Consider the following 23,852-nt stretch of genomic DNA (forward strand, 5'->3'; position numbering starts at 1 on the left):
CATATATGTGAATGTAGGTGTAGAGTTTACGTTTCATAACTTTGCACCCCGGCTCTAAGATGGAAATGATGTACCTACTTAATATATTCTAAAAATATTTTATTTTTATTATGTTTATATTTTTTTATTAAGGAAAACAAACAGTTACATAGATTACAACTATGTATAAAATAGTCTAGTAAAAAGATATTGCAACCAGCAAAGTTTTCATATAAATTATAATATAGTTAAGCGTAATATTATAATTTAAATACAGAGAAATTAGATAAAGCGATACATGAGAAAGAATATTGAATAATTATAGACAAAAAAAAACATTTTTAGGTACCTTCATAAATATAAGTAAGATAAGTATACAATATTAATTTTATGTGTGTTAAGAATTATTTAAATTTAAACATTATTTTTACATTATTTATTTAGTACTACATTATATTAATACAAGTGAATATCATTTGGTATAATTTTATGCGACGTAATAAGGCAAAGAGGCGTATCAGTGTAGTAATAAGTGCAAAGTTATAAAACGTATACCTACCTATTTTACATCACTTCGCACTGTCTATGCTTTGCGAAGATAATACCACAAATTCACCTGACGCGCGCGGTAAGCTCATGATGGTTTGAGACACCCGCTGCTCGCTTGTTTCCCGCATTGGCGCCCGTCCATTCCGTGTGTACATCTCTATGCGCGCAGTATGGGAAGAGCCCGCCACATGTACGATCTTGTCTGCGCCAAGCTACACGCGCGAATACCTGTCTCGGCGCATTGTCTACGGACATGTCGAGACGTGTTCGTACGTTTGAGTTGCCCGCACCACCGCCGCCCCGCGCCCGCCAAACTACTACGTCCGAGCACTGTTGCCTTCTTTTTGTTAGTACGCGGTCCAAAAATAATATGGTACCTATACAAAAATTATAGGAACCTAGTTTGGTTGAAAATGAATAGGTTTTTTGTCACAAAAAGTAATGGGAATTTGAAAAATTTTGTCAAACTTGTTTTTCTCAGATTACCAAATTTTTCTCTATTACGAAATTATAGTACTTCACACCAAATTATGGTACCTACCTACGGAAATAGTGAAATTATGGAACTTTTAATGTAAGGTGAGTCGGTGTAAGTGTAGCTACTAAGATATCTCAGTATCTACTACAAATTGGATGATGCCATCTATGGAAAGGTGATAACAAAGTCACCGATTTATAAAAATAATCAGAAATGGTGTCGATACCATGTTTTTTGAGGTGACTACATGGATTATTCTCCAGACGACATTTTGAAGTCGACGAGTGAGATGGTAGTCGTTACTAAAATATTTTTTTAAACACGGAAATCTGCACATTGTGGTTGTAAAAATTGGTGAGTATATGTGTTTTGATACGCTGCTTCACGTTGTGTTATCGTTTTACTGAATTATAAGCATTTGAAACCTTTAATCAAGTAGACACACTTCCCCCACGAAAGTAAACACGTGGGGTAAGTGTGCCTTTGTATTGTGTCACACTTCCCCCATATATTTTCTATGAATTTGCAAAGTCAATATTTTAACTAGTGATGGGACATGACGCAGTATTTATATCGATCGAAGTATCGAAGATCGAAAATGTTCGTAATTGAAATATAATGTTTATATGTAAGAATTTGTATATCAGTATAACCTAGATAATTCTAAATCCAAGGGACTCTGAAAATTTGATTTCGAATTCGCGAAAATCGCTATAAATCGAATTTTCTGAATAATAAAAAAAATTCGTCAATTTGTATGGGGACTGTTCGACTCAAAAATGTTCTTCTAAACCTATAATTCTGGATTGCAAAGTTGTTCAATTACCAAATAAAGAAGTTACCGAAAGTTTAATAGAAATGCCACTGTTACAAAAGTTTCATGCAGAAAATATAGAAAAAACTTTGTTTGAAACACTTTTGCTGAATTCTATCAGTAGTAAGGCGCCTATAAAGAATAAGAGAAAAATGGTTGGCCCAGGAGCAGAAGTGATTACATGATATGATGTTATAGAGTGAATGAAAAATAATGTCCCAATAGAAAAGAAAATAAAGCCATTGCAAGACCAAACTAACATGCAGAAGGTATTAAAATCGATAAAGTACACCCAAACAAAAAAAAACACGAACCCATGTCATCGGAAGAAGATTTGTCATGGACATCAACTGACGAAAGCAAAGATAATATGTAAGACTACCTATATTAATGGTTTGCTCGGCGATGAGGAAAATGATCATTCAATTAATATGCTTAATATATCAATGTTTGATCAGTTTGATGATACTGCAGGTGCATCTAATTCAGAAATCTTAGAGATTGGAAAATGGATTGTAGTACAATTTGCTACAAAAAAAAAACTGTGAAACATTTTGTCGGAGTTATAATAAAACTTGAGCAAGATGACAGAATTCTGACAAAGTTTGCTCGAAAACTTAAGACGATTAAAAAAGAAAACGAAACTATGTTTTCATTTCCAAGAGTAGAAGACATTTACGAAGTGAAAGAAGAGGATGTCATCTGCATATTGCCTCAACCATCAACTGGACGAAGAGGCGAAATAATTTTCAAAACAAAAATCTCTGGTTACAATATTCAGTAGGTGCCTAGTCATGCAATTTCAAATATTGCAATTCGAAATAATTAAGTTAGAATAAATAGTTTTGTAAGTAAGCTCTTAACTTGAATTGTAAGTACAGTAAAAACGAAAGAATGATTCGAGAATGAGACCCAAAACGTTACTAGAGATTTAATGTTTTTGTGTATTAATTATTATTTTTCTTTTATATCTTACTCTCTATTTGTATCTACATTTTATTTTTGCTGATTGTTATTTAATTTTGTAATAATACGAAAATAATCATGTTAGGTATATTAAATTTCATCAACTGTTTGTTAATGCTCACTGTTTCGAGCTAAAAAAATAATGTTTTACCCTGTTATTTCTTGGTGAAGTTATTATAACATTTCAAATTTAACTTATTCTTTCGTACACTTATTCTCACGCCGCACAATATCGACAAACCTCTTTATCGTTCTGATTTTACTGTAAGTGCTTACGTCTTTGTCGTGTATGTACTGACTATTTTTAGGGTTACTCTGCATTCCTGTATTGTATACTTTGTATGTGTGCTCTTTCGAGACGAATAAAATTATAAGTTTATCTTCGAAAGCTTTTGATTGATTTACCTACCACTCCTGTTGTTGAGATAACCACATTAAATAATTAAGTACCTACCTAATAAAAACGTCATTTTTGTTTCGGGACATCACTAGCTCTACATACATTAGTATGACACACTTACCCCAAAAAAATGATAGAGATCGTTTTTGTTGAAAATCTATACAAAAATTTTTATTGAATCAATATCCATTAATAAATGATATATTACCTTTCTATGCATGTAATACGTTATGATTTTGAAGGACTTTTGGAATAATGGTGAATTTAGTTACACTTACCCCAATATTGGGGTAAGTGTAGCAAACTGATTAGTAATCAAAAAATATTAAAATGTCGTATTATAGTAAGATATACAGTGGGTTCCTTCTGCACATATTAATTGTAATGATATTGTAGATCATATGGTAAAGTTTTCAACTGTTTAAAACATACCCATTCATCATGAACCAGGTTGAAATTCATCTCATTAAATTCTATGTCACACTTACCCTGACTCACCTTATTTTTCAAATCTAGAAATTAAATCTAAAATAAAAGTCTATATTATATGCCGATTGCTTTGTATTTCTTGAACAGAACACAGGACGAACAAATCAATCATCCAGAGACTGCAGATAAAGAAACGGCTCTCGAAAATATGCCCGAGATACATTCCGCACTTTTTTGGACATATTGTCCGGTGCGAACCGGACAACCTGGAGACTGGTGGTTTTGGGTGGACTCCAGGGAAGGCGAAGCAGAGGAAGAGCATCAACGCGTTGGAGCAACCAAGTGAAGGAGCTGACTTGGGGCACCATTCATTCTGTCCTGAGAGAAGCGGACGATCGAGAGGGATGGAAAGTCTTGGTCGCTCAAAGGTGGTCACGATCCTCAGTCAAGAGTGTATGACCAAGAAGAGATCATATAAAGGGAGGCACCAAAGAGATTGGACGATGCCTTCAATCTCTTTGGGGGGCACCAAGGTCATACAACATTTTATCCTTGTCATCTGTAATACTCGCTTTTGTATACCTATTAACAAACAGCTCATGGCCCTTGCTATTTCCGTAGGCGTGGACTTTTGAAATTCCCTGAAGATCTGTGTTGCGGAATAAATGGTTAAAATTATGAACACCTAGGTATCTAGGTATACCTACCATATTTCTAGTCCCTAGGTATTTAGGTATTATGGTTGAAAAGTAGACGTTTTATTTAGGATTATTTCACAAAATGGAATATTTACAGTACAATAACAGTTTTATGATGTGGCGGCAGATAAATGAGCAATTTAATTAATGTTTAACACAATTTCAAAATTTTATTTTTTAAGTAAAATTATCTTCAATGCCATAAAATTAGTAATAACATAGCTATATACAATTTATTGTACTTAAATATTGTTATAATTGTAAAATAATAAAGGCTTAATATTATGTTCCAGTTCCAAAACCCGCCCTATTGCATTTTACTCTTTTTGAGAAAACCGCGAAAAACGATTTTGATTGTTTTTTATTACTAAAATAGTTATTTAAAGACTTCATTGTATAAAACAATATAGAACCTACTTAATTAAAAACAAAATTCATATGTACTCCAAATACTTTAAGCAATAAATGAATTTAAAGAAATAAAAAGACAGGCTTTGGAACAGTATTGGTCATAATATAGTGACTTTTGGAACTGTAATGTAACAAATAACTGTTTTTGGAAGCAAAATGAAAAACAACTTCAAGGTATACCTACTATAATTTTACTTTATTACAAAATAATTACGTATATATTATAAATGAAATATACCTTAAATCATATATAACAACATCATCACTATGAGTAAATAATGTAGAATTATTAGAATCCTGAAATAAGTCATGTTGATGACGATCGCTTCACGCGTTCTTTTGATGATATATCTACATTCCGAGCATGTGTCGGTTCCCGGTGACTTAAATGATATATTGTGATCAATAATGAAAATGTTTCTAAAATATTCGTATTTGACTTTAAATTGGCGAACTTGCTAATTTATTATACTCATTCCAAAGTTTTGCAATACTTAAATCACACGACAGGCACAATTTGGTAGACTTATTTCTACAGTAATGGGAATCAATGGGACGCATTGTTTCAAAGAGTTGTGTACCTACACTTTCTACCGATTTTCAGCAGAGAAATATCTTCCGAAACAACTGTGTTCATTATACAAAAATAATAAGTGATTCACTCAAAAACAATTAAAAATGTTTAACGAAAGAATGGAATGTAGCGACGTCCGCACCAAACTCTAATCATTAAAACTATTTGTTCTGACTTGCTGTAGGATGACTAATAAATTTAGTGTAATAACTAGGGAGCGGATTTATATGCAACAAAAAACATGATTATATGCATGCACATATGCACTTAAAATAATTAAAATATGCACTAAAACCAAAGAAATATGCAGTTAAAAATTTACATTTTTATGGAAAAAAATTGTAAATACCCACTTCACCCAATATTATTGATAAAAATCGAATAACAAATTAATAATCTCAATCAATATAATACAATAACAAAAAAACGCAAATAATCAATCACAATATTCAAAATAGTTTGTTTACAAGAACAAATAATTGAATAAGAGATGCAATGTAAACTACACACAACTTTAAAAAACAAAAACACACTTAACTATTCCTAAATACTATTATTTAAGTGCTGTTTTTTTTTGTGCGAAAAAAAGTTACAATATTTTTTTCAATATTGTTGCTTTGGCATTAAAATTTTCCCCATATCTCAGTATTTTGTTTATATGCGAAAAACGACCTCTCAACGTCCACAGAGGTGATTGCGCAAAATTTAAATAAAGGTGCCTGAGTTGACTTCACTTTTTCTGATAAATCCACAGCAAGTGCATCTAAACTGTCTACCTACCTATTTTAGTAATATTTCGATAAAATAATTTAACAAAACTAAAATGATGAATGCAAAAGCCCTAAAATATGCATTTATTTATGAAATATGCTCTAACGCAATGATACTCAACCTTTTTTTTCTTTGGGCCAAATACATATATTTGTAAAGTATCGCGGGCCGCATCACTACTGGTGTGACGAAAAAATCATGAATCCCCCCTTTTTTGAGATTTAAAAAATTATGCGTGTTTTTTAAATTAATCATGTGCAATAGCAACACTCTTATACCAGATCTGATGTGGACCATAATGACAATCCTCTTCGGGTGTCACTATCTGTGCGTCAAAGTCAAAATGAATCTAAGATATACGAAATTCCTGATAATAAAAGTGTTTCGGGCCGCACATAAAAGCTTAAAGGGCCGCAGGTTGAGTATCGCTGCTCTAACGTCTCATATATGCATTGATATGCACAATAAAATTTTATTTTTGGATTCTGCGTCTTTTAAAACGGATTTCTGTGCAACTCTCATAGCTCTGCATACACCCTAACAAAACATGCACTAGCATATAAATCCGGGCCCTAGTAATAACTTATAAGTTAACAAGTATTCAGCTGTAGGATACAACCGTATATACAATAGAAATATTACATCTTGTTTTGTAAGAACAAGATGAATATGGCGTATTTTGGAACTGTATCATCTATCGCTTCACAACTTGTATACTATAAAACGGTTTATGGAAATGGACAATCAAATAACGATTTTTGGAACCATGATGATCATGCATATAACGGATTTTGGAACTGGACACGTTTTTGAACAGTAAAAATGGTTGTAAATAGCGGTTTTAGGAACGAAATAAATGTATGGATCGATGCTTCTGAAGCAACATATTCGATTTTGTTCATGATTTTTCAAAAAAATGTAAATAACGGTTTGTGGAACCGGGCGCCTCATATGGTAAAATGCACAAACCGAGTAAAACCGAGTGCAAAAGTAAAATCACTTCCATTCAATTTGGTTGCGATTGCCTAATTTGTAGAGCGCCCACCGGCAAGCCATGGGTCGCCGGTTCGAATTTGTGCCTGGTGAAAAGTAATATGTGTCTTCAATGTGTATGTGATCCTGTGCAAATATCCAATAGGTTGAGCAAATGGTTAACAAGTATTCCTCGTAAAGTCTCTAAATACAACCTCCACTCTATGGGGCCCACATGCTCCACTTGGGATCGAACATGATCATTTACTTTTATACCTACTCTTTGTGATACGAGCCATCTAAACAATACATAAAATCAAAACACATAAAAAGATATCAGAAAAACAAAAAAAAATGTAATTACATTAATTTTATTAACACATATTTCATAAATATAAAAATACATTTCTGCGCATTATCAATATGATGAAATTCGAATCATCAGAGTACCACAATGTTCCTCATTTCACCTTATGCTGACATCTCGCTCGGTCACCATCATATTATTATGTCATTATTCAATGTTGTAACATCATTTTTATATCACGGTTCACGAATAAACATTATTTTGTTCCATAAAATATTTGGATCCGCATTCTCCTGTCGCCTAAAACCAGAGTGTTGAATCTTCTCACATTCATTCCTTTTCCTCTTTCTTAATAGAAAAATAGAGAGGTTTTGTCTCTGAGTCAAAGGGCAAAGAGCGCGATGACGTTCCAGGTTGATTGAAAAAGTCATAATCAATCTCATTCAAAAGTGAGGATACGGCAGGGGATATAAGATCGAGGGGAGTCGACTGAGGAGTGGAACCGGCCCTCCGGTTGACTGACAAAACGGGATTGTTGAGAGAGAGCACCGATTCACTCACGGCGTCGAGGAGAGTGCTAAGAGCAGGCACGATGCTTGGGTCAGGAGAACGATTCCGCAGATTCGAATGCCCCTTCGAATCCGCCTGTTCTGAGTCGTCCGTGTCGGATGACAGGGCTCGCCTGGTTTTGGACCTCGCTTCAAATCTATCTCTCCGCCTAACACTGGATCCATAGTGGCGGCCGCTCGCCTCCGTCAACCTCCCGGGTTTCCCATAAACCCTTTTGGCACGGCGAGTGTTTGGGCCATCCGACCGACCCTCCGATGAGTCGGAGGTGGGTGAGGACGACGACGTAGATGAGGAGGAGTCTGTGTCACGGTCTGTGCACTCAGTGGAGGCACTGCCGCGGGAGACGAATCGCGCTCTTCTTGGAGGCCGAATCCGCCGAGTTCTCTTAGTGCACGGGCTCGAATCGCTCTCGTCATCGGAGACGGGAATGCGAGGCCGCGGACGGTTACGCTTCAGGCTGACCTTGACGAGGCCAGAAGAAGAAGGGCGTGGAGAAGGCGGAGCGGTGGGTTCCTCGACAAGCACGGCATCGCTGTCGGAGGCCAACAGGTCGACTACTTCGGGGGTGCGGGCGCCGGGCGGGGCGGCGTAGCCTACCATAACCACCCCGTCCGAGGAGGAGTCTGAATCAGAGGGGGAGACTGTGCGAATTGCAACGACGGAGTCGAGGGTACGGCGCGAACGGGATGGACCAGGGGCAGGAGGGCCACCTGGTGAGAGCAGCACGATGTCGCTATCCGTGTCGGAAACAGTCTCGGTGACAGGGATGGGTGGCGCGGGCGGCCGGTGGTTGGATGGCTCGTAGGCGACGGCACGATCATAACCGACCATGTCAAAGGGCGAGCTGGCGAAGCAGCCCAACTCGTGCAGGAAGTGACGGGTGTGATTGTGCAGGTATGGTGTGAGGCAGCGCTCCATTTGTGGTGACAGGATATCATGACGCGGCAGCCGCTCCATGATGAACGCCAGAAGCCGTGTCTGCCCCGCTTCGTCTCTATCGTCCACCACCATCGACAGTTCTCTCTTCAACCACGGGACCAGCCGGTGCATCTGTGCGGGGTTGTTCCTGGTGATCAAATGATGTGTTAATTTATTTATTCAGTAAACGGTATTATGACATAACAGTTGCTGGCCAATGTGTCACGATTAGGGAATCCAATCCTGAGCCAAAATCTTGATCCCGGGATTGGCATTTTTTTCAATAGTCAATATTTAATTATTATATAATATTCAAATAACGTTGATAAAATCGGTCAAAAATAAATCTAGTATAGGTAATTATTTATACTATTTAAGACATTTATGTTAATATTGTGTTATGGTACGTTTACATTTGACACTAATATCGTCATATTTATGTATGACACCATATTCACTTAAGTGTAAACAGTAAGTATATTTGTATCTGCCACTTATTTTGCGTGTGTCGACTCTCACCTACCACTTATTCAATCTACTTATATACGCAAATGTAAACACCGCGTATTCGACAAGTTCGAACTTGGAGCGATATATCACCGAAGTTGGACCACCGTCTACTTTTATGTCAAGTACCTGACACAATATTCGTAGTTTGACAGGTACCTAGTGAATTGCATATGTATATTTCTAAAACAACGGACAATCAATAATCATAGGTACACCATGAATGTATGCCCAACGTTTACGTTAATAAATGTACTGTAGCGATCTGTCAAAAATCATAGACAATGAGAAATAAATCGGATGTGCCGTGTTCTATGGATTTTGTTCGAAAATAAAATATCGCTTGTTCTCGGCACATACGATTAATTCTGATGCACTCTGTGAAGAAAAAATGCGCTTCAAATGGTATTACCTAATTCATTTTGGCCCACACCCGCACTCGTATTAGGTACGATAATATTATATTGAATATGCAATGACGATCAAGTGCTAGATATCGCAATGTTACTGTTAATCGTTCTTCTACGCATTTCTGAATTGTGTGTCTTGTTTTTTGGCAAAAGGTCCAATCTTGCAAACTAAAGTTCACAAATTGAGTTGGATCTTCGATTTTAAACTCTGACATTAAACGGAAGGCACCTAGTTCTTCTCGTCGCTGAATCCATTCCCGCACCCATCTAGACCATTTTTTCCTCCTTTTTGTTGCCAAAAGACTTAAAATAATAACACTCGCTGTTTTCTTTTTTAACATTCCCATATTGACAACTGACATAACGTTTTTGAGAAGTATACAAAATAAGTGTCCGAATAAATTACAATATCATATGTAAACACCGCATATATTTATTCCAATGTTGCCATTGAATAAAGTGTCGAGACTTTATTTCAACGAGAAGTATACCAGAATTTTATGTCAGATCCATGCAGGTGTAAACAGTAAATGAAATTTTATGTCCGACACATAAAATAAGTATAACGGTATAAGTGTCAGATGTAAACGTACCATACCAACGTACGTTTACATCTGACACTTATACCGTTATACTTATTTTATGTGTCGGACATAAAATTTCATTTACTGTTTACACCTGCATGGATCTGACATAAAATTCTGGTATACTTCTCGTTGAAATAAAGTCTCGACACTTTATTCAATGGCAACATTGGAATAAATATATGCGGTGTTTACATATGATATTGTAATTTATTCGGACACTTATTTTGTATACTTCTCAAAAACGTTATGTCAGTTGTCAATATGGGAATGTTAAAAAAGAAAGCAGCGAGTGTTATTATTTTAAGTCTTTTGGCAACAAAAAGGAGGAAAAAATGGTCTAGATGGGTGCGGGAATGGATTCAGCGACGAGAAGAACTAGGTGCCTTCCGTTTAATGTCAGAGTTTAAAATCGAAGATCCAACTCAATTTGTGAACTTTAGTTTGCAAGATTGGACCTTTTGCCAAAAAACAAGACACACAATTCAGAAATGCGTAGAAGAACGATTAACAGTAACATTGCGATATCTAGCACTTGATCGTCATTGCATATTCAATATAATATTATCGTACCTAATACGAGTGCAGGTGTGGGCCAAAATGAATTAGGTAATACCATTTGAAGCGCATTTTTTCTTCACAGAGTGCATCAGAATTAATCGTATGTGCCGAGAACAAGCGATATTTTATTTTCGAACAAAATCCATAGAACACGGCACATCCGATTTATTTCTCATTGTCTATGATTTTTGACAGATCGCTACAGTACATTTATTAACGTAAACGTTGGGCATACATTCATGGTGTACCTATGATTATTGATTGTCCGTTGTTTTAGAAATATACATATGCAATTCACTAGGTACCTGTCAAACTACGAATATTGTGTCAGGTACTTGACATAAAAGTAGACGGTGGTCCAACTTCGGTGATATATCGCTCCGAGTTCGAACTTGTCGAATACGCGGTGTTTACATTTGCGTATATAAGTAGATTGAATAAGTGGTAGGTGAGAGTCGACACACGCAAAATAAGTGGCAGATACAAATATACTTACTGTTTACACTTAAGTGAATATGGTGTCATACATAAATATGACGATATTAGTGTCAAATGTAAACGTACCATAAGTTCAATCTTGGAAATACATAGGTTTAATGGAGTAAATAATATTGTAATATAAATAATTATGTGAAAGTAAAACAGTTTTATTTATTTATGAAAAGATAACAAATACAAATACAAGTTCAATTAAAATAAAAAATAACTATTGTGTTGACAATAAATCTAATATATAAAAATCAATATTTGTTTGTTTGTTCGTATTTTATGCGCTGCCATACCGTTCATCCAACTGCGATAAAACTTTGTCAACTTATTGCTTGCACTTGCACGAAGGTTATAGACTATATCTTATATATAAAAATGAATGTCTGTCTGTCCCGTATACGTTCCGATACCATTCATCCGATTGCGATGAAACTTTGGTCAGTTGTTGTGCCAACACCCGCGAAGGTTTCTGAATTAGTACAACCATCTTCTTCATTCTATTTTCTTTTATTCGTATGGTTCCTATACCATTCATCCGATTGCAATGAAACTTTCGTCAATTGTTGTGCGCATACCCGCGAAGGTTTCTGAATTAGAAAAACCATCTTCATCTTTTTCTTCGTATGGTCCCTATACCATTCATCCGATTGCAATGAAACTTTCGTCAGTTGTTATGCCCACCCGCGAAGGTTTCTGAATTAGTACAACCATCTTCTTCTTCTATTCGTATGCGTTCCTATACTATTCATCCGATTGCAATAAAACTTTCGTCAGTTGTTGTGCCAACACCCGCAAAGGTTTCTGAATTAGTTCAACCATTTTCTTCTTCTTTGTCTATTCGCATGCATTCTTATACCATTCATCCGACTGCAATGAAATTTTGATCAATTGTTGTGCGCACACCTGCGAAGGTTTCTAAATTAGTATTATGTAAAATACAAAGTTTGTTGTTTGTTTGTTCCATCCAATTTTGAATTTTTTTACTACATATTAATACTATTCATAACGTTTTTCTATTCATAACGCATATTTTGGATTCGATTTTAATTTAGTGTTCTTTTGTTTGACCTCCTACACAGATCTATATATATAAAACAAAGTCGGGTTAGTTACACCATTTATAACTCAAGAACGGCTGGACCGATTTTTATAATCTTTGATTTGTTGGATTTGTCTCCGCCGGAATAGCAGAATAACTATTAAAATATCGGATAAATCACGGGAAAAAAAATTATGAAGACAATTCATTTTCTCATACATTTTGACATTTTGAACAATGAATCTCGCGCATTCGAAAATAAAAGAAAATCACAAAAAATTTAAATCCATATACAACGCCATCTCTGATACATGACAGAAAGAATAAACAAGAAACAAACAAACAAACAAATGAAAGGCGTTGTGTACATTATCTATCCTATGACAGTTGATTCAGTTCAGCCTCAGATCCCAAAAGACTTTGTTGTAGACTCCGGCGAATTTTGGAGGAAGTTGTCTTGTCTGAATCTTTTTTACTTCTTCGACAGTACAACAGACAACATTGACCAGTTTCTTTTTGATTTGCCAAAGCGATCCGTTTGCACGAACGTTGTTCTACTCTGAGATGCCACGTTATTACACTTGGAACGCTTTATCGAAGAAATGTCAACGTCGGAAGCAAGGCGATGTGGTTCCTGATCATCCGGATATGCATTCTACTGATGCTCTTCGTCGTATTTACACAGTTCATCCGAAGAATGGTGAATGATTCAACTTGCGGTTGTTGCTGGTAAATGTTCGTGGGCCGACATCATTTGAATCACTTCGAACTGTCAAGTGTAGTGTGCCCAACATTTCGTGCTGCATGTCAAAAGCTCAATTTGCTTGAAAATGATACTCATTGGGACATGACAATCGCTAAAGCATTTGTTTCTGCATCTCCAAGTCAGATACGCACATTATTTGCTATCATTATTTCGACATGCTTCCCATCGAATCCACCTGAACTGTAGAACAACTACAAGGATGACATGTCAGAAGACATTTTACATCGAATTCGTGTCATTTCAGGGAATCCCGATCTCGAGGTGAATAAGGAGATACATAACCAGGTTTTCCTTTTGATCGAAGACATGTGTTACCTCATGTGCGGCAGTTTGTTAGTCAAGTTAGGAATGCCAATGCCACATCGTGGAGTGAATTACGCTTCCAATCTAGAATTGGAACGTGAACGTGAATATGATCGAGATGCATTGAGCTAATTAGTTTGAACGAATGTACCAATGTTGAACCCCCAACAGAAGGTAGTGGACGATACGTTAATGAAGGCAATTGTTGATGGAAATGGTGGCTTATTTTTCCTCGATGCGCCCAGTGGAACTGGGAAGACATTCCTCATGTCATTGACTTTGGCCACTGTTCGTGCAAGATCCAAAATTGCTGTAGCAGTTGCTTCTTCTGGGATAGTGATCACGTTGCTAGAAGGATGCCAAACGGCTCATTCAGCGTTGAAATTGCCGGTAAACCTTCAAACGACTGAAAAACCGACATGCAATATTGCGAAATATTCAGCAATGGCCAAAGTTTTGGTAGCAAGTAAAATCATCACCTGGGATGAATGTAGAATGGCGCACAAACGCGCATTGTGAGAGATGTTTTGGAGGCGCAGTGCTCGGCCGTAGTAATTTGGCGGGCGTGGTGCGGCGGCGTCTTGCGAAACTCAAACGTATAGCCATGTGTATTATGCCCGAAAAAAGACACTGTCTACGAACATTTTACACACGGTTATACGTTTGAGTTTCGCAAGATGCCGGCGCGCCACCCCCGCGCGACCACTACGTTCTTGCACTAACAAACGAAGACGAAGCAACCAACTAGCCAACTGAATTTTTAAACTCATTGGAGCTTCCTGGCTTGCCACCGCACAATTTACAACTGAAGGTTGGCTCAGTAGTCATCATGCTTCGAAATCTGAACCAACCAAAACTATGTAATCCATTTCATTTTGGTTTGATTTTTGCAAATTTATTGAACTTAATTCATTTTGAATATTCATTTTAACTTAATAAAAAAATGAATTTAATTCAGCTAATAAGTTAACACAAGATTATTGATTCTGAGGCGGTACGAAGTTCGCCGGGTCAGCTAGTATTTTAATATTAAAAAGATAACTACTTTTTTTTTTTTTAAATATCTAAGACAAATGTATCCACGAAGCGACCCTGTGAGAAACCGGGTATTTCAGCTTGTACAATATAAAAAATTAAAGATTTGAGTCATCAACACATTATTCTGAATATGGGAAGTAATACCAAAGCATCAAGTGTTTCATCATTTGATCAGGATCTAATTTCAATTGTTATTATTTTAAAAGGAGAGATAATAATTAACAGTTTTATTAATGGCAAATGCATTAACTTCCCAGATGTTATGATAGAGTTCAGACTTTAAAACATTATGAATCACCTTAATTGACCAGTATGTTTCTTCAAAATGTTTTTATTCCTATATTGTAATAAATATGCCAATTAAAAATAAATGGCATAACTATTATGGAGCATTAATACATAAAGATGGAAGAAACAAGAGTTATTGTGTCATATTACATTTCATATTTTAAGCCACCTCTTTGTCAACCTTGTAAATAGCTAATTTTGAAACAATAATAATTAATGTCATCTACGAAAGCCGACGATAAACGCGGTTGCAATGCAGATACATTTCATAAGACACTTATTTACATATTCCAAAGTTTTTCCGTCGGCCTTCAAGACAAGTAATAAGATAGTAGTTATAATATATTAAGTTGTAGGTAGTCTACCCCTAGGTTGAACGCATAACCGAGAAAATTAAGATTAAAAAAAAATTACGAAGTTAGTTTGGTATATTTAATATGAAAGATAACACGCTTCATGAATATTTATGATAGGTATATTATGCCGAAACGTAAATTTTAACTAGGAAAAGTGGCATTTTAATGAAAATCAGTGACGTTTAATTTCAATCAGTGTGAGCCGTTTTATCGAGGCTGTATTAACCGGGCCATTTGTTTGTGTGCTTGTTTTATTTATTATACATTTAATTAAATGAATACGGATACGGAATACTGACTATGGATATATATTATAATCTTATAAGAACAATCACTAATCAAAGCCATCCAAGCCATTTTCACTCGTACTTCTTATTTTATTGATAAAACTTGAGTCGGAATTATCTGAAATAATAACAATATCGTTTAGTTAACACGGCTAAATTTTATATAAAAAATATGGTTATCTATAACGTTATTTTGAAAAATGTTCCTTATTTTCGCATAACTATTTAGAGCGTTTTTATACGAAGGTTTAAGGCTCGCACAAACCAACGTGAATATTCGCAACGCAGCCGCTACCGCTTGCATTTGATGCGAATTACGCGTTTGGCATCACACCAATGCGACAGCGACGCAGACATAGACTAAATAATTTTAACCTATTGGCACGCTGATTACTTTATGTAGTACATACATAGGAAATTTGGATAGTTGTAGTTTTTTTATTAGAATACTTAATTTGACTCAATTCAATTGACAGGATAGTTTTATTTTTCGTACATTTAGATTAGTGCAGTATAAAAATACGTTTTTTTTTATTCAATGAAGGAAGATCCTATTAGATTAAAAAAATGACTTCTCGTAAAGATGACTGAAAGGGTGGGTCCATTTTGCTTAGGAGCAAAAATTGTATTTTATTTTAAAATTAGTAAGTACTTATTTAATTTACTAATGAATAAATTTCAACATGCTTAACACAATCACTGCTAACCTTTTAATTACCACATTTAAATAACATGTTAATTATATCTAATGGCCAATTACTCCAAATGCGCCAGTAGCGGTGTTAGCACCAAATGAGTTATGCCTTGATTACACGGGACGAGTACAGTGGCGAGACAGTGTTCTCGGCTGAGTGCTCGGTTGGTATGAACACATTACCGAGCACTCAGCCAAGCGTTCGGCCTAGTAAGATGGCGAGAGAGTCACTCAGACCCGTTTCTATTTACTAGACCGAGTGCCCAACCCCCCACCATACCGGCACTGACTCACTAGCCCGCTCGGCATGTTTAAACATAGACTCGGTGACTACTCGCCAGTCGCCACTCGTTTCGACATGCGCGCGCACCGCATCCACTTATTACAAATAGATAGATATTGCATCCATTACTTCTGGTATAAGTAATGATATTGCAACCTGAGATAAAAGATAAAAGGCTTGTAAATAACGGTAGCTAAGCCCTGTTGCTAAATAGCTTAAAGCTGCTTGTAGTTTAATCTTTGCAGGTATAGCTTCTCTCATGACAGTACATCCATTCTCAGAAGCGCTCTAAATTCACCAGGGTCTTCTAACTCCAATTCACTAAAAAGAGAGTATGTTGCACCACATTCTGGTCTCCTTAAAATCTATTGTCTTGTCCAAAGACGTTTATCTTCTTCGCACAATAATTCATTCAATTCTTTAATCACGAGTGGTATAAGCATCTTGGTATATTTTTAATGTACGTTTTACGATCAATGTTTAGGTATAAAAAACTAGCCTGCTTTGTCGAAAGTGAACCGACTCGCCACAAAAGTCGAAATACGTATAAACAATCACTCAAACACAGCACTCTCTCGGCCTAGTGACGTTTTGCTGTCTCGCCACTGTACTCGTTTCGTGTAATCAAGGCATTAATTTATTATTTAACATATTATCTGGGTGAGGAAATAAAAATGTTATAATTTATATTACATACAAAACTGGGAAAAATAAAATTTTCATCATAAGTGTAAAATTGAATTCATTTTATTAACCATTATCGACATTACCGGCTTCAAACAATCCGGCACGTAACATGGATTATTGCGGTATTGTATAATAATATTATATCCTATAACCACACGAAAGTTAAGAAAATGTATTCAAAAAAATATTATATTATGTAATAGGTACTTACTTATAGTACCTAATTATTGCATAAAATGCTCATAATTGACTATTTTTTAATTTGACTATAAGTATGTACAGTCGAACTCGGTTATTACGATCTCGGATGTAATGAGGAAACATTCGTTGACATTTGGTTTATGATTTTCTCCACACATTTATTCACTGTTATAACGAGCAACTTATCGGATATACCGAGCTAAAATACTGATAATGTGTCGATTGTTTAAAAACGTTTCGACCCTAAGCAATAAAATCCGATCGGACAAGATGCCGCCGGGGACGGATTACGTTTATGACACTAGTTAATACATTTGACGCTAAAGACGCGCCTAGCGCATAACGATTAGGTGGCCATTAGATATAATTAGCATGCTATTTAAATGTGGTTATTAATTAGTAATTATCTAGTCAGCAGTCAATGTGGTGTCTAATTGTTGTTTTCGCCGACAATAATGAAAAAGTATCCATGCACATGGTTGAAAAATCCAAGGTTTGTGAAGTCCGTAGGTACCTACCAGCGTTCATTACAATAAACAACTTCTTTTGCAGTTCAATACGTTAGAGGATGAACCACGGAAGTCACGTTTGGACTTTTGTTCAGGGGAGTGATTTTAGTGTAGGTTAAATGTTTGAAACTCTATAACTTTTTAAAGAACTATAGTAATTAGGGTCTGTAAACGGTATTATTCATAATTAAATTTATTTTTGACCATAGTATAGATAGAAATACCAAATTATTTAGAATTAATAAATTAATGGACTTCCGTGTTTTATGTTCTAACACATAATGTAGAAATACCACTAAGCAATAGTTCACCTATAGATAATACACGGAAGTCCATATAGGTATAAATTATTTTTATTTCCTGTGCATCATATTATTAATAATTATTTTATTATAAGTACACAAAATATTTCAGTAAGCCTAAATATGAAAAGGAATTATATATTTATTAATTTACATAAGTACGAGATTATTTGAAATTTATTATTGCTCTAGAAAAAAATCAACGCAATGAGAATTATTCCGGGACATCAGTTGATGAAGAATTATGTGGAATTCTATCATAAAATTCTTGAAATTCTGGAGATATCCATTGTTTCATAGTTTGCAGATCTTAACCGGACACGGTGGTTTTGCCTCGAAGCTCTTGGCCTAATAGAATCTCCGACTTGCTTATGTGCCGAATTGCAGGATGCCGATCACATCCTCTGGGAGTGTCCCCATATTATGTCGGTTGAAAGGGAAGAGCTTCTCAAGTCGGTTCGACCCTCAGTTGGACTGGTCGGCCATTGCGACTTGGTATCTACGGGTGTAAATTTGTCAGGTTTTAAAAAGTTTGCGGCGTTTTACGGCGAGCGAGAAGGTAGGAGGTCCACAATTTGGAAATCTTCATCGGAGAACTTCGCCTTATAACGTAGATAACCAGCGCCATCTTAAGATATAAATAAAAAAGAAAAAAAAGGTGTGACATCAATATTCTTTTTTCGAGCCACAAAAGGAGCTGAAGATGATGCATTCAAAGAGCAATAATTGTTTATATCATTTAACTCCATGTTAATAACTTTAAAAGGCTTGTTTCTTTTACATGTCCCTAGAAACTGAACCCAATCCCATGGAGTAACAATCTGCATACCGTTCAGCATCTTTTTTGACGTTCTGTTATAGAGTGGGCAGTGTCTATCTCCATGTGTGTATGGCCTCGTAATAGGAATTTGTGATTTATGATTTTCAGCGTAGGAATGGTTTTCAGAAACCAGGTATATGAACAAAATAATCATGATATTCCTATTTTGGCCAGGGCAATTAATTATCATACCAAATCGTCAGCTCTTCAATATTTGCTAAAACATTGCTAGATGCCCATTTCATCAAGCAGCAGCCGATCTTATTGCCACCCCTTCCTCTTTTTATTTCATCCACATCAGTGTTGTGTCTCACCACTTGCATCATCGTAAATTGTAAAATTCAGAGTCTACAATTTTCTCAGATGGAAACTATATGGAGTAGGTAAACACTTCTCCAAGTCAACCATTATTACTTTCATACTGGTAATTTTTTCTGTTGCAAGCCCCTGGGATGTCCCCGGGGTGCAACGGGTTAAAACTGAAATTCGAGACCCCGACCACGCACTTCGGCTCTGATGCATCCCCAGGTTGCAACGGGTTAAAACTGAAATTCGGGACTCCGACCACGCACTCCGGCTCTGATGCCACTACATACAATTATTGTCCGTGAGTGAAGCATTCCGATCTACGCGTAACACGTCGCCCGCGCCAACCTGGCGGGTATTAGTTTTTCTAATCTAACTTTGCCATTTGACCTCCGATTAAGCTGAAATAAACGCCAATATTTTTTACATGTACACATTCTAGCGACATTTTCAATAAAAATGGGGGTTGCAGCATTAACTTCTGCGTTTCAAGACCTTGTACGCGGCGACTTTTTTCCGCAAAAACCGTAAAACTGTCCCCGGGTTGCAACGGGTTAAATCTGAAATTTGAGACCCCGACCACGCACTCCGGCTAGTCAGCCCCCGTCTACTGTCCAAATTTTGTCGAAATCCGACTGCGCGTGTGGATTTTTACAAAGAAAAACGAAAATTATAGTATGGATAATACGTTGGACTTCCGTGTTTACGGAATTATTATAATGGTTCATTAACATTTTTCTTAGAGCATAAACATCGTAAAAAGGACACCCGTTATTTATGCACTAAAGAAAATTGGAATACAGTGATTTATTAATTAGCTATATCGGTTAATTTACTATTTATGGACTTCAGTGTTTCATTCATTTGTGTAATGAAATAAAAGAAAATTTTCTGCATATTTAACTCAGAAACGGTAAAAACTGGACTTCCGTGGTTAATCCTCTAATGTACAGAGTTTATGAAGGCCATGCTTGTTTCAGGGATTTTTACAATGGATTTCAGATTTTTTATTTTCGACTTTTTTTGTTATGTGACCGCTCATTTAAAAATACCTATTCTCTGATATAACAAGTACCGCTTATAACGAGCAAATTCAGTCGGCCCCATCTTCCTCGTAATAACCAAGTTCAATTGTATTTCACTTAGAGGTGATAAAAGATAAAACAGCAAACAACATGCGTGGTGTCATTATTTACAATATTAAATAAGAACCATTATTGAAATTAAATTATTGTTAATAATTAATATAAACATTGAGTATTAATAGTTACTTACGCGTCTTACGTGGGCGAAGTCGATGCGAACGCAATCGCGAAGCGGTTTGAAGCGATATAAAGCAATATGATGCAAAACAGCAACGTTGTCTTACGTTGCCACTACCTGTCACCAACTGTCGGCCGGTCGGCATCGCACATTCATCATGAACGGACGCAAGGGCTTTTTATTTGAAAACTCATATTATATTAAATACAATTAATTAATTATTATGTTTTAAATGTTTTCGATATAATATGCATCTATAGATATAATGCTTCATGACAGCCGCGCAAGGGAGGGAAAATTTTGACTACATCCTATACAACGAAATGTAAATTAAATAATAAAAGTAATTACTTGTAGAACCACTTATTTCCGCAACTGTCTCCCATTCATGGTGAGATAATAGATGATTATCATATCTTTTGTCCCACAATGCAGGACGTTCTTGAATGGAACTGTTTAAAATTTCTACATCTGACATGATGAATGTATGATAAACATCACTTTCGCCGTGTCAACTTTGCGCAAAAATATCATACCAACTGATCGCGTCGCTGAAGTCCCGCCCCGCTTCGCAATGCTCGCCGGGTATTATCTGCACGTAGGCCACTACAAGTGGCCTTGACTGTTTGATATATTTGCGACATTGGTTTCGCCTTTTGGCATCCTCAGGCGCTGTGTATACTCACGTCAGTGTGTGTTTGCCTTTGGTGAGTGTACACAGTGCCTGAAGATGTCAAAGGCGAAACCTGGGTCGCAAAAAATAAGTCAAATGGAATAGTACAAAACTTAAATCCATTAGAATATAATTAACAATAGAACAGCGAAGTTGAAGATTGATACAATCAACATTGGTCAGATGCCACGGTCCATCCTTCAAGTGAAGAAAAATTCTCACCTATAGAACAGAGCTGAGCAGTCTCTGTAACGGCCGGTAATATCAGGCAGCGGGCGGGCACTGAGATTGAAGCGATAGATAGAGCGGCGGAACAGCGTCTGGCAACGATGATGAGAGGGGAGGGGTGCAGGCGCGGCCGGCAGGGCGGGGACGATGGGGTACCGCATCAGAAGCCTCTGGATCGCGAGACTCTCCCGCCGGTGCAGCGTGAGCGTCGTCCTGAAATCAGCCAAACACAACTATTCAATTTTGGGACAGATTAACACTAATAGATTATAATTAATAATGAACACTAACATAATTGGAACTGTTAGTGTACGCAAGACGCTCGCACCGTTTCAACAGGGCGGAGTAGTTTGTAAAATAGGATTTACGTGTATCGGAAGCGCGGTGCTTCGAAGAAGACGTCCAGGTCACTGAGGCTGATAACGTCATCGGCCTGCAGTTGCTGCTCCTGTTCCACCAGGTACTCCTCATACTGGTCATTGGACAGCACATTGTGGATGATTGACTTGAAGGGCTGCTTACATAGGGGACACTCCGCTTTTATCTGTATTACATATAATTTGGTCCATTAATAAAGATACTGCAATGAAAATGCAACATTAGGGCACAAGTCACCCGGCCTGCATAAGACCTGATGGATAATAAAATTCCATGCATATTTTACAGATAATACATTCACTCCCAACTCGATATATTTACCCCCTAGATGGGGAATTAAGAAAGGGCAAAATGGGCACATTACTCACTTTACTCCATGTCAAAAGACAATTGAAACAGAACTGGTGCAGGCAAGAGTCCGTGAAGCACTTATTTCTGCATCGACTGAGACATATTGCACAGTCGGGCGGAGGAGATGAACGTCCTGAATTCATCGACAGTGGCGGCGTGCCTTCCTCTTTCAGGGACATATTCCCATCTGAGTCGCCTGGGGAAACGATACCAGGCAAAACTTCTTCCATGACACTGCTTTCTGTGGAATGAAATGTTCGCTTGTGGTTTCAGTTGACGGAATATGCATGAGTATATGATAAAATAAGGGTGCATGAATTTACTCGTTGTGAAATAAGTATGTATTCTCACATCATAGGCACAAATCAAACCAACGATTTTCCTAATATCTTATATCCTATTCCTTGGAAAATCAACAATTTATAACGAAAAACAGCACGCATAAAAAACCTAGAGCCAAATGTGAATAGTTTGATCAATCACGAGATAAGAAAAAATTAAAGCACAAGCACATGAAAATTTGACAGATAGGTACGTAGGTAGGTAGGTACCTTGTTTCAAAATTCATTAGAGATCAATGGCTATTTTCATGGAAACATTAGAGATATCAACGGTATATTCATATACTACAACAATTAGAAAAACTTACCAGAATATTAAACGCGTAGCGCGTATAATACGTGAAGTATTACATTCATAGTTTAGTGACACAATATGAAGATTTAGCAAGTGTTCAATGATTCAGTACCAGGCACAAATACCACATATTATTGTATCCTATAATAATCATTTGACTCATCATATTGTATTGCAAATTCAGATCAATGAATCACTAATTGTTATCCAATATCAATTAGCATCCACAGGACAATTGAAAGGCTATACGCCACACAATAGAATGACAATAATAATTCAAAAGAACTGATTAATCTACAATCTACATCCCTTACGAACCTAACTTCACGTCCCTTTTCATAGATAATATCCCTGTGGACTCATTACAGTCATTCGGTGTTGCAGTGCAGTGTGAAGTATTTCCACTTCAATTATTTGTCTACCTATGCCTACTGGTCGACAAACTTATCTAGATAATAAGATGGGGAGCCACTGTCGAAAACTATCTAATCATGACTCGTAACTGGGAAAATCTGACATTCGGATGACATTTTTCAATATGTCGTCCTATGGTAGTTCGTAGTTCTATTTTTGGTCATTCTTCAGATAAGTTTGTAGGTCTGTACGCAGTGATGCCAACCGTACTATAATTATAGTACAATACTATAATTTTAATTCCGCAAAAAATGGAAAATACTATAATTTTACGGCAAATATACCAAAATGCTATAATTTTAAAGGATTCTAGACGAAAAATGTTCCTGTACTATATCTTTTTCAGAAATACTATATTTTTTTTGCCATTGTACTATAATCAGCATAGAAAAAGATGGCAACACTGTCTGTACGGCATAAGACTAGGTAATATAGGTAGGTAGGGTGAATGCTATAGTAATGGGACATTTAGGGAAATTACTTTTTTAAAAGAATATTAGCCTCTAGGGAACATATCTGATTATGTAAAGATGCGAAATTGAATGAATTTTAAGAAAATGCATGTTAAAATAATATAACCAAAAGCATTTATTAGAAATTTATATTCTTCGGAAAAAAATTGAGAAAACATAGTAATGGGACA

The 23,852-nt window shown here is 36.3% G+C and overlaps 1 protein-coding gene across 2 annotated transcripts; it reads right to left on the reverse strand.

Moving 5' to 3' along the window:
* Positions 1-7,395: 7,395 nt before the first annotated feature.
* On the reverse strand, positions 7,396-23,308 carry LOC147072122 (E3 ubiquitin-protein ligase Topors-like). Of its 2 annotated transcripts, none has more exons than XM_085946888.1 (5): positions 22,809-23,308; positions 22,177-22,400; positions 21,799-21,974; positions 21,425-21,643; positions 7,396-8,984 (listed from the first exon to the last, which is right to left on the reverse strand). In XM_085946888.1, the coding sequence occupies exons 2-5, from the start codon at positions 22,387-22,389 to the stop codon at positions 7,679-7,681; spliced, it is 1,914 nt and encodes a 637-aa protein (XP_085803014.1). In that variant the 5' UTR covers positions 22,390-22,400; positions 22,809-23,308; the 3' UTR covers positions 7,396-7,678. The 2 variants fall into 2 exon arrangements, with proteins under 2 accessions (XP_085803014.1, XP_085803013.1); XM_085946887.1 differs by having other exon boundaries at positions 7,398-8,984; positions 23,114-23,227.
* Positions 23,309-23,852: the final 544 nt, after the last annotated feature.

This window comes from Rhyacophila brunnea, unplaced genomic scaffold, assembly GCF_057557595.1.
Source record: "Rhyacophila brunnea isolate RB1 unplaced genomic scaffold, BYU_Rbru_1.0 scaffold_2, whole genome shotgun sequence".
Lineage (NCBI taxonomy): Eukaryota > Metazoa > Arthropoda > Insecta > Trichoptera > Rhyacophilidae > Rhyacophila > Rhyacophila brunnea.

Excerpts from the sequence above, each read along its gene's own strand:
- LOC147072122 (XM_085946887.1), bottom strand. The coding sequence starts at position 23,135 with ATGAAAAGGGACGTGAAGTTAG. Across the intron at positions 22,401-23,113 it reads GAAAAGGGACGTGAAGTTAG|AAAGCAGTGTCATGGAAGAA; the intron begins GTTCGTAAGGGA and ends TTCATTCCACAG. Across the intron at positions 21,644-21,798 it reads GCACCGCGCTTCCGATACAC|GACGACGCTCACGCTGCACC; the intron begins GTAAATCCTATT and ends GGCTGATTTCAG.